Source organism: Typopeltis vanoorti, chromosome 19, assembly GCF_054136105.1.
Source record: "Typopeltis vanoorti isolate ZY-2024b chromosome 19, IOZ_Tvanoo_1.0, whole genome shotgun sequence".
NCBI lineage: Eukaryota > Metazoa > Arthropoda > Arachnida > Uropygi > Thelyphonidae > Typopeltis > Typopeltis vanoorti.
The window spans coordinates 31,445,160-31,457,820 of record NC_143567.1 but is presented as its reverse complement, the minus strand read 5'-3'; the positions used below and the strand labels follow the sequence as shown (position 1 = coordinate 31,457,820).

Sequence of the window (12,661 nt, the reverse complement as noted above, 5' to 3'; positions counted from 1 at the left end):
CTGTCATGCTCTGGTATCTAAATCCAGTCTGTATTTGATTTTTTCTGCCTAACAGTGAACACAATCTGTTGGGATTTTCAAGCGAAGATACTAATAAGCTACACTTTGAAGTTGCTGCATTACTCTTTAGAAGCAAATTACCTGCATGTAATTTATCTAGTACTGAAATCTGTGTGCTGTTTTCATTAAAACAAATGAACCATATATCTATTTCAAAAGTGGATAAAGGAAAAGCTGTAGTGAATGGTAATGAATAAGGTCAACTATAAGAGGAAGATAGAATGCCTTTTACAGGATACCTCCATTTATCAAGAAATTAGTTATAACCCTAAAAAACACAAATTAAACAATTCAGTAAGCTCTTCTCCTTAATGAAGTTGTTAGCTGGGATCATTTGGATAAGTTACACACCATTTTGGACGGACTCATTTATATGAACATTTGGAAGATCATTTATATGATCTCCCAAAAATTCTTAAAGAAGGTTGTTCACAGTAAAACCCATTGTGAATTGTATCGACTCTCCCACCTACAGAACTGCTAAATTTCTTTCATGTTTATTAACTGCCCATATTGGATAATCCAGATCATTCAGAAGAATTCCATACATTTTCTTAAAAAATCAAAACTATTCAAATAGAAGAGCTGAATATGTTAGTCGGCTTTGACATTATTTCTCTTTTTACCAACATTTCATTATCTGACACTATTAGTATACTATATGATGATCTCCCTTCTGATGATGTGAAGATTTTTGAACTTATGCATTCAGTATATTTCAGCTGGAAAAACAATATCAATAGACAGGTTGAAGGCACTACCATAGGTAGCCCTCTGTCTCCACTTTTGGCAAACTATTTTTAGAACCATCTGGAAGATACCTTGTTCTCATCCATTCATCCCCAATCCTCTCTTTGGTTTTGTTACATTGATGTTTTTGCTGTTTGGCTTCATTCTGAAAATGAACTTACCACTTTCCTACAATGGATCAGTAGCCTTCACCCACAAATCAATTCATCATGGAAAAAGAAAATGCTAATAATTTACCATTCTTGGACATCCTTTTTACTTGCATAGAATCTGGTACTTTGTTAACCAGTATTTATTGAAAACCTACCTTTACTGGCAGATGCATTCATTGAAAGCCTTCTCATCACACCTCTCAAAAAATTGGCATTATCAAGGCTTTAAATTAATAGAGTATAAGATGTATGCTACTGTCCAAGCTTACAACAAGAACTTCTCACTATCAAAACTTTAATGGAATTAAATGGTTGCAATGCTCATCAAATCCAGCAGATAACTGACTCCTATGTTCCAACACCTAAGAATTCCATAAGGGATTGGAACCAAACAGACGGTAGGGTTCCAATCCCTTATATTTTTGATATCTCTGAAGCTATTGGTAGAATTCTGAAGTAGTATCACCTTATTAAACAAAGCACATTTTCCTATCAACAAAATTTCTCATCTGTTACCATCTACAAAAGACAACTATCACCTCTATCGTTAGCTAGTGTTTTCCAGATTCCCTGTGAATGTAATTTGACATACTTTAGGCAGACAGGCTGTTCTGTGGAAAAACAAGAATTAATGAACATGAATATTAAAATGAATACATGAAACCTCAAAGTCTGGTCTGGCACAACACAGCATTGACCCTAAACAGTATCCAGTGGGATGAAGCTCTTTCTTCATCCCACTGGATGAAGCAACTATTTTTAATTGGTAAACCAATTGTTGTATGTACCTTGTATTCCTGTTCTTTGATTTGCTTGTTTCTACACACTGATGATATATTGTTATTTGTTCAGTATGAAATATCTACAATTTGGATGCCCCAGAAATCCAGAGTGGTTTTTACAAACAGGTTTTAATTTGTTATAATGATTTCTTTTTCAGTAACTTATGAACTTTTTTCTTCGGAGGCATAGCGGGGTCTCGATCTATGATTTTATACTAATGTCAGTCATAAGTTATGAATGACATTCAACGTGTATGGCTGTGTCGTGACGTTCTATTTTCACGTTATGTTCTAAATCCGCCATCTTGGTTCAAGTCACTCTTATCAATATAACAACTAATTTGCAAATTGATCACCGATCCAAAAGTAGGGAAATTTATAATTATACTGCGCCACCCTATTAAGTTAGCAGTCTCCTCATTTATTTAGGCCGAATTATTTACTACTCTACATGGGGTTCTCGCAAGATTCGAATATTTATGAACGGTGCAATAAAAAGGAATTCAGGCAAACACAATATTTAGATTAACAAAATAAAACATTTAATATATGATATATAGCAAATACATTAATTCTACTTTTAAAATGAAACAATACAATCAACTTAATACATCTTGCTGTCACTCATGGCAATTCAATGTTCTAAACTTTCACATACAATTCACAGCTTCAAAATCACAAGCTTTCTTAACTCAAGTTAATAAAACGAAACTTCTTATTTAATCAGTCTCCACACATCTATCAGCTGTACTTAATGTTTAAATTCACAGGAAGCACTAATCAAGGTAGACAATATTCCAAGCAATCTTATTTCGGACCTTAAACTTCGAAGATATGTAATGTTAGAATAAACAAATACGTATGACTACTCTTACCAGATACAATCTTCAATACATCAATTAATTGTGAGCACACTTATGAATCAACTTATTTATGTTAGCGGAACACATTAATAAAAATTCTCCAACGATTTAACTGAACTACTGTTAATCGCGCTTCACTACTCTAAAAAACACATCAATAAGACACTGATATCTTTCCTTGTTTACTTTTCTCCAACTAGTTTAATTCGATATAATTCTCCTCAGGGCAACATAGAATTAAGACGTAATCCTAGACTAACTGGAACTAATCAGAATTTTCCATTGAATGTCCAGTTCTTTATTTATCCGATTACGACATCAATTTTCCTCTATAACCACAGCTGATTTCACTTGCAGCTGAGTATAAGATTCACTGCGTTTTTTGCTCACTTCTAAATACTATGCTCTTGAATTTCTGCCCTAAAGAATTTATAATCTTTCTTTCACTTCTTTGCTTGTATCGTACCTTCCTTCAGGCTCCGCAAAACTCCCTCCTTTTTCTCTAATTCATAATTCTTCTTGCCTTTCTTTCTCCTTTTGGTTCCAAGGTCAAGCACTCTTCGACTCGTGCTTGTTTATTTCATGCGTCTCCATGACAACGCATGAACGTAAACATTTTGCTAATGTAATACAACGCTCTACTCTTACATAAGTGATTACATAACGTTAAATTTTCACAAATAAGAATAAACAGAATATTTGAGCTACTTAATCGGCTCTTTCATTACGTATACAATTATTTATAATAATACTTTTCGTTACATCATATATATATTTTAGTTATTATAAATTCTACACATATTATTGCCTAATAAATTAATAGTAGGTTAAGTTTAGAATAAATAATTAAATAGTAATCCTTAATTAAGGAATAATAAATAATTTTTATACAAATCATGATTAATATATAATAAGCAATGTTAAATGTGAATGAAAAATAAATAAATTACACAACATAGTTTCATTCACAATTTAACAGCTGTAAACAAGATCGAAAGCAATAATATTTCTAAAAGCATAAACAAATGTGCTGTCTTGTTACACAATATCAAGATAAGTTTGTTACCTTTCACTGCAATTGCCTCTTTAGTTGTAAATGGGACACCAAAAAATGGAAAACGAGAAGCAAGTTCTGCTTCTGAGAACTCTCCAGATGCAATTACATTATCAGCTTTGGAAGCGTCCTGAAGTGCATCATTGAATCGCTCATCTACAATTACATTCAGGTATGGCTGAATTTCACGAATTCTAGAAATGAAGGTTCTCACAACATCAACACTCTTTACCTGTTTCAACAGAAAAAAAAAAACTTAATGTAAATTTTTTATAATTAATTTTAAAATCAGTAACTATAGTAATGAAGTGCATACACAAAGATTTAATTGCATTTTCTATTGTGTCATTTGGAACAGATTAACATCTGGAATGTTAATCTGTTACAGTAGGAGAGATGGAATGAGAGAGAGGCATGGGAGTGCTAGAAGAGAAGATAATGGAAACAGTAGGAGAGACAGAATGAGAGAGAGGTATGGGAGTGCTAGAAGAGGAGAGAATGGAAACAGTAGGAGAGAGGGAATGAGAGAGAATTCTGGGAATGAAAGAAGAAAAGAAAATGGAAACAATAGGAGAGGGGGAATGGTAAGAGGTATAATGTATGGGGACGCAATGATCCGTGATGTTCAAGATAGGATGTGTGAGGAGTGTTTGCCAGGAGGAACGATAGGAAGTGTGGCTTTGGCAGTTAAGAGAGGTGAATGGGTGGACAAGATGATTGTGATGGTGGGAACAAATGAATTGAGTGGAGGTGTAAATAGGGCAGCGAGAGATATGAGATTCTTGCTTGAAGTGGTATGAAAGAAGACACAGAGAGGAAAGATAGTGTGTGTTGCCTAGGTATGATAATGACAAGCTGAGCAGAAGAGCAGTAATATTGAATGACATAATAGCCAGAATGTGTGACAAGAGAGGACTGGAATATGTGGATGCTTGGAGTGCGTTTGAGGAGAGAGGAATTGTATGCGAGAGACCGCTTACATTTGAATGAAGAAGGACGTAGGCATCTGGAGAGATTGCTGTTCTGAACAAGTCAGTGTGTCCCAGGGAGGATGGTAACAAGGTTGGCCTCTTATGGAAATGGGTACTTGGGAGAAGGGGGACGACATCAGCTAACACTGAACCCAGTGGAGTTCAGAGGGGATAATGCTGGGTATAGAAACAACGGCATTTTGCTTTATACTAATGCCAGGAGTATCCAGAATAAAGGAGAGGAATTGGTGGCACAGATTGCATCAGCCTGGCCAAAAATTAGTTGGATCACTGAGACGTGGTTGACAGAAGAGGATATAATGACAGGAATAGAAGTTGCTGGGTACAGCATTTTTCGGCAGGATAGGAAGGGAAAGCATGGTGGTGGAGTACTACTTATGATAAGTGACGACCTATGTTCTCTAAAAGTGAACTTTGGAAGGCAGTGGCACTAATGATTTTGAAAGCATATGGTGTGAGGTGGGCAAGAGAGGATATTTAGTAGGGTGTTGCTACAGACCCAGGAGCACAGAGGGCGAGGACCAAGAAATGTTTAGACAGTTGAGTTTGGCAAGTGCAAGAAGAATGTTTGTTATAGGAGATTTTACCTACAGTAGTATAAACTGGAGAGAGGAAGATGCATGTAGTAATAAGGGAATGGAATTTCTCGAATTCTTGAGGGACAAATGTCTTGGCAACATGTAATAGATGGAACAAGAGATTCAAGAGTTTTGGATTTAGTTATAGCATCAGAAGAGTTGATAATAACTGAGATGACATCTCTCCCACCAGTTGGAGAGAGAGTGACCATATGGTTTTGACATGCAGGAGTATCAAAGAGAAGGGAACGTATGTGAATTATAAGGCAGGTGATTATAATAGTCTAAAATGTCAATTTGGGGAAGTTTCATGGAGGGAGGAATTGGAAGGCCGGGATATCATTAGTGCGTGGGAAATTATGAAAGAATATTTGTTAGCAGCAATGGTAAGTTGTATACCACGAGTGAACAAGATGACACAATTAGGATTAAAGTGGATGACAAACAATATTAAACAGGAATTGTATTAAAAAGAGGCTATGGAAGAGATATAAGGAGACAGGTGAAGAGAAGATGCATGAAGAATATAAGACACAGGCCAGAAGAGTGACTAGTATGGTAAGGAAGACAAAACTGGAATATGAGAGGAGATTGGACCTAAGATCCAAAGAAAATCCTAGGGAATTTTTTTAGATATGTGACCAGTACGAGGAGGAATGACTGTGGAAGAATGATATTGTGGGATAAAAATGGGAATAGAGTGACTGATGCAGAGGACATAGCGGAATTGTTCAATGAATACTTTATTCGAGTGAATGATTCGGAGGAGTCAGTTTTAATGCTAGAGGGATTGGGCAGGTTCGAGGTTTAGAGGTACAGGAGAGGAGTGTGTTTCAAATACTGAGTACTCTGGATGCCAGTAAAGCTGTGGGACTGGATGGCATTTCATCACGAGATTTTAGAGAATGTGCTAGGAAGCTGACATTACCTTTGACCTGGCTTTTCAATGAAAGTCTGGCCTGCAGGAAAAGTGCCCATGGAATGGAAGGAAGGTAAGATAATGCCATTGCATAAGGGCAGTAGCAGACTGGAAGTGTCTAATTATAGGCAAGTTCGTGTGTCATCAGTAGTTAATAAGATCTTGGAGAAAATAGTGAAGGACCGCATACAGCATTGGGCAGATGAGGGTAATGTTATCTGTGAGAGTCAATATGGATTTGTGAAGGGTTGCTCTTGTTTTAGCAATATGCTAGTCTTTTATGATAAAGTTACAAGAACATTAGATGAGGGAAAGGCATACACTGCCATTTTCTTATACTTAGCAAAGACATTTGACAGTGCCACATGATAAGGTGATATTTAAATTGCACCACATGGGTCTGGATGTCAGACTGGTCAACTGGATTCAGGTTGGATGTCCGATAAGTATCAGAGAGTTGTGTACGGTGGGACAGTTTCAAGGAGGCAGAGGGTTACAAGTGGGGTACCACAGGGCTCAGTACTGGGATCTATATTGTTTAACCTTTATATCAATGACATTGTCAGTGGATTGCAAGGGGATATTCAGTTGTTTGCGGATGATGCAAGGCTGGGAAGGATTATTAGTAATAGTGCAGATGCGGCAGCCCTGCAACAGGATTTGAATAAGCTAGATAGATGGGCAAATGAATGGGGTATCGGTTTAATGTGGCAAAATGTAAGGTCTTCAGGTTTGGAAAACATCAACGGGACACTGCATACTCTATGGAAGGAGTTATACTGGAGGAAATAGGGGAGACAAGAGATCTGGGGTTGATGATTGATAGAAACCTGAAATTTAAGGGACTTAAAGCAAAGGTAGATTCCTGCAATAATGAGAAGGACGCTGACCTGCAGGGATAAATCAGTTATCATTCCATTGTATAAGACCCTGATCAGACCACACTTACACTATTGTTCTCAGATTTGGTCCCCAAGATTTGAAGGGGATAAATTAACTGTGGAAAGCGGATAACAAAGATGGTTTCAGGACTGTACAATGATAGTTATGAGGATAGGCTGAGGGAATGTGGACTGTAGAGTTTGGTGGATAGAAGAAGGAGAGGTGATATGACTGAGAGAGACTTGCTCACAGATTACTTTCGTAACTTCCAGGGATGGAAGTTACGAAAGGAATCTGTGAGCAAGAGGGTGAGGAGTGGTATCTTTACATGGAGGGTGGTTGAACCATGGAATGCATTGCCTGATGGAGTGGTGAGAGCGAGAACGGTCAATGAGTTTAAGGAGTGGTATGATAGACTGTTTCTCAGGGGGGGGACCTCCCCTCGATGAGTCTTGATAGACTGTGTTTCTTAGGAAGAATCTCCCACGATGAGTCTTTTGACTCCATGGAGGTCTGAATAATAATAATAATAATAATAATTAACTATAACAGCAGTTAATTTTCAGATTGTCCAGTTTCTGTTTTTTTTTTTTCCCACTCTTATTTTAATGCTCAAAGTGTGTACTTTGATTTCTTATTTGCATTTTCAGAGAAACTTTTTTCCTCTCAATATGTTGGTCACCTGGTTTAGTTGTTCAGAATGTTCTTTTTGTAATTTTTCCTGCAGATCCTAAGTTCCATCCACAAGTCTGATTTTGTGTTTCATTTATACATGAAATGGAAATGTGTATGTATGTATGTGTGTATATATATATATATATATATATATATATATATATATGTTAAAAATCATCTTGACTGAGCATTTCTTCTATGAAAAAAAATTACCTCAAAATCTGCAAAAAAATTAAAATTTCCGATTCTGAAGGGCAAAAAAGTTACGAGGGTGGTCTGAAAAGTTCTCTGCCTTGAGTATACATGGCAACACTATCAGCAAGATTTTTTTCCCTAAGTTGGTACATCTGTCATAAGCATCCATATGAAATTGCAAGTCATTCTATCAAGTAGTTTATTTTATACAGCTGTCTGAAGCAAAAGTCTTGTCTGTATCTCCTGAAATGGATAAAATTCAGTATCGTGTGGTTATAAAATTTTTTGTAAAAGAAGGTTTAATGCCAAAAGAAATTCATTCAAAGTTCATAAAAGTTTATGGGTACTCTTCTCCTTCATTTTGACAATTAAGAAATGGGCTGCCGAGTTTAAACGTGGCCATACCAGCCTTGAAGATGATCCACATGAAGGAGGTCCAAAAAGTGCAATACACCAGAAATCAGTGATCAAGTGCATAATATGGTATTGGATGACAGGCGAGTCAAAGCGCTTGAACATGCGGAGACTATAGGCAATTCAAAAGAACGTGTGAGATATATTTTGCATGAAGAATTGCAAATGAAAAAGCTTTGTTCAAGATGGGTGCTGTGCTTGCTCACAGCAGATCAAAAACACACTTGTATGAAAATCTCTGAACAGTGCTTGGAGCATTTTAACAAGAATAAAACTGATTTTGTGCATCAATTTATTACTATGTATGAGACTTGGATTCATCATTACACACCAGAATCCAAACAGCAGTCAAAACAGTGGACAGAAGCCACTTGTTTCAGCACCAAAGTAGCCAAAGCCGGTTCCATCAGCAGGAAAGGTCATTTGGGTGTTTTGGGATGCTAAAGGCATTTTGTTTATTAATTATCTTGAAAAGGGTAAAACAATAACCGGGGAATATTATTCGGATCTTTTAACCAGACTAGACAAAAAAATCATCTTTCATCAGGACAATGCACCTGTCCACAAAGGTATTTTTGGCAATAGGAAAATTAAGAGATCTGCACTATGAATTGTTGGAACATTTTTCTTCCTCTTACTTCTACCTCTTCCCAAAACTAAAACTTTTCCTCGCTGGTCAGCATTTTGCAGATCTTACTGCGAACCACTACAGGGATGGGATAATGGTGCTGGAATAAATGTATTTACTCTTACTTCTACCTCTTCCCAAAACTAAAACTTTTCCTCGCTGGTCAGCATTTTGCTTCGAATCAAAAGGTGACTGCAGCTGGAGAGGGGTATTTTGCAGATCTTACTGCAAACCACTACAGGGATGGGATAATGGTGCTGGAATAAATGTATTAGTCTTAAGGGAGATTATGTTGAAAAATAATTTTGAAATTATAAATTTGTTTCTTCATTGTTAGGCCAAGAACTTTTCAGACCACCCTTGTTTATGTGGGTATATGAATAAAAATTTTGAGATTTTTATGACACACTCTTGATAGGTTGCTATCAAGCAAAACCTTTCACATTCTGTTATTTTCATCTCTTCAGCCTAGACAGCATTTTGAACATGAAGAATCTGCAATTTTTTTTTGTTTTGAACAGACAAACCCTGACTTACATAATTTTGAACTAATGCAAATTATCCTGAAACCATCATGTAAACAATTTTTATTGAGTTATAAAAATTTTACTTAATATGTCTACGTCACTTGCCCATCACCTAACAGCTGTGGACTTCAAGGCAGACAGCCTACATTGATTTAATGTATGCTTTTTGCCTTCTTTTCTTTATTGTCGAACATATGAATGGGTGCTGTGTATTTGTATTCATATACTTCAATGAAAAACAAGCAGTGACTACAACTATGAGGGATGCTGACCATATAAAGGAATGTATAAAAGGATCTACCTCTTTACATTCAACAAAAATGACAAAAGCATTTTTGTGCTATTTATCAAATGAGAAAATTGTTAACTATGTGAACAGAAGACGAAATCCAAAAGCATGTTTGCCTAAGCTTTGATCATGCACAAAGATCTTACATAAAAGTTCTATATAGGAGCTTCCTTTTCTAAAACCATTCTGTTCTTCATTTATCCCTCTGTAATTGTCAAAGTTATTCTTACTTCCTTTTTTAAAGATAGTGATTGCAGTTGCATGGTTCCAGTGATTGGGTATTTTACCTCTAACGTGCTACTAATGATATCAAATGACTTAAGTCCAGTTAGGGTAGAAATACAAAAAAAAACAATGATGGTAACAATGAGTTTGAGTCTATTTGGTGTGAAGTGGAGGTTAATAGAATGAAATATATGGTGGGGTGTTGCTACAGACCTGGCAGCTCAGCTGTAGGGGGACGAAGAAATGCATCATCAATTTAGCCTTATGGGTACTAAGCGAATGATCATTATGGGTGATTTTAATTTTCCGAACGTTCATTGGGTAGTAGAGAAATCTCACGATCAGAAAGAACAGGAATTTATTGAATTGTTGTGAGATAACTTTCTCAAGCAGCATGTGAAAGAAGGAACTCGAGGTGATAGAGTGTTGGATTTGCTCACAGCGTCAGAAGGAATCTCTGTCAAGAATATGGCTATTTTACCACCAATTGGTGACAGTGATCATGCTGTTCTTTCTTGGGAAGTATCTACTTGTATTTGAAGCTGCAATTAAATCAGACTACATGCTCAATTACAAAGCTGGAAATTATGATCCACTTATAAGAATACTATCTTTGGTCTCATGGTATTAGTTATTGAATGGAAAAAATGTCAGCAATGCATGGGAATCTTTGAAAAAGTGCTTGAATGAGGTGGTATCTGAATGTATTAGTGTTTGAAGAATAAATAGGTTGTGAGTATTGTGAGAAAAGCTAAAATGGAGTATGAAAAGAAATTGGCCATGCAAGCTAAAGGCAATCCAAAAGAATTTTATCGTTATGCCGCAAGCAAAAGAAAGAATGAACGTGGAAGAATAACTATTACATGCAGATGGTACACGAGTGTCGGAAGCTAAAGAGATTGTCCAGTTAATGAGTGCTCACTTTGCTAAGATATATCAACCAGGTGTATGCAGCATGGTGCAGGGTGCTACTGCTATGTTGAATGAAGAGTTAGAGGTTCATGAAAATGAGGTTGAAGAGCTCTTGCATAACCTGGATAAGAATTTGTCAATAGGGACAGATGGAATATCTGCCCATCTGTTAAAGGAATGTTCAGCTGAATTGGCTAGGCCTTTCACACATTTGTATAACTTGAGTCTCAGCTCAGGAATGATACCACAGGAATGGAAAGAATGTATGATAGTTCCATTGCACAAGGGTGGTGCAAAAACTGATGTGTCTACCGACCTATTAGTATCTTTGGTGTGGTAGTGAAGATTTTAGAGAAGTGGGTAAGAACTCGCATATAGAAATGGGTAGACAAGCATTCCATACTCTGCATGGAACAGCATGGGTTTACTAAAGGAAGGTCATGTTTTAGCAATTTGCTCATATTTTATAACAATGTTACGGCCGAGTTGGATAAAGGGAATGGATACATTATGATAATGTTGGATTTTTCTAAGGCATTTGATAGGATACCACACGATAGGCTGTTGTGTAAATTGGAGAATATGGGATTGGAATATAATCTATTGACTTGGATTGGTCAAAAAGTGGTATACAGTGGGTGTGAATATGCCAGATTTAAGGTAATCAGTGGTGTACCTCAGGGTTCAGTTCTTGAGCCATTATTGTTCAATCTATACATCAATGACATCAAGCAGGGTCGATCATGAGATCTGCAATTGTTTGTTGATGATGCAAAGATAGGCAGGGCAATCACGGATACTACTGATAATCAGCAATTACAGAATGATTTGAATAGACTGGAAATCTGGGCAAACAAAAATGGCTGTCAGTTTAATGTTAGTAAGTGTAAAGTTATGCACTTTGGCATGATTCGAGTTCCAGTGGCATATTATATTAGCAGGGTTATGCTACAAGAAACTGAAAAGGCAAGGGATCTTGGTATATTGGTGGATAAGAATTTCAAGAAAGGTCACACAGCAAAAATTGCAAATACAACTCAGAGGATATTTGCTTTAACATAGCAAAAATTGCAAATACAACTCAGAGGATATTTGCTTTAACATAGCAAAAATTACTTCCTTGTCCTTGACATGTAAGGACAAGGAAGTAATTTTGCCTCTTTATAAGGCTTTGATAAGACCACAGTTGGATTACTGTGTGCAGATTTGGTCTCCCAGGTTCCAAGGGGATAAAGAAGCTGTGGAAAGAGGTGCAAAGAAGAGTTACAAAGATTATATCCGGATTATGGGATTTAGATTATGAGGACAGATTGCGAGTATGTGGATTACAGACTCTGGTTAACAGGAGAAAGAGGGGTGATATGATAGAGGTCTATGAATTTTCGAATGGGTGTTATAGCATTTCAAATGATGAAATTTTTCGTTATATGGAAGGCGGGGAGAGAACACGGGAGCATCTATGGAAGTTAAGGTTGTTGTCGGTCAAGAAAGGGTTAAGAGCTAGGTTTTTCTCCCAGAGAGCAGTGAGTGAGCGAAATAATTTGCCCTTACAGGTAGTGAGTGTATCAAGTGTAAATGAATTTAAGGGAAGGTATGATAGCTGGATTGGGTAATTTACAGCCTCCCTCGATGAGTCCTTGACTCCCTGGAGGTCACAGATAATAGTAACATTTTTTCCAGTGTTGTAATTTTGTTTATTAAAGTAAGAAATCTTTGGTGAAATTTATTTTCTGCATATTTTATAAGTTTTATTGGGATTTTATC

General features: G+C 36.6%; 1 protein-coding gene across 1 annotated transcript in view; it reads right to left on the bottom strand.

Annotated features, from left to right (window-relative positions):
- LOC150095969 (fatty-acid amide hydrolase 2-like) overlaps window positions 1–12,661 on the bottom strand; it is an 88,776-nt gene that overhangs the window by 60,618 nt on the left and 15,497 nt on the right. Inside the window, exon 2 of the mRNA XM_090409396.1 lies at window positions 3,674–3,893. Coding sequence (XP_090265522.1) covers window positions 3,674–3,893 — 220 coding nt within the window. The remainder of the gene's footprint in view (window positions 1–3,673; window positions 3,894–12,661) is intronic.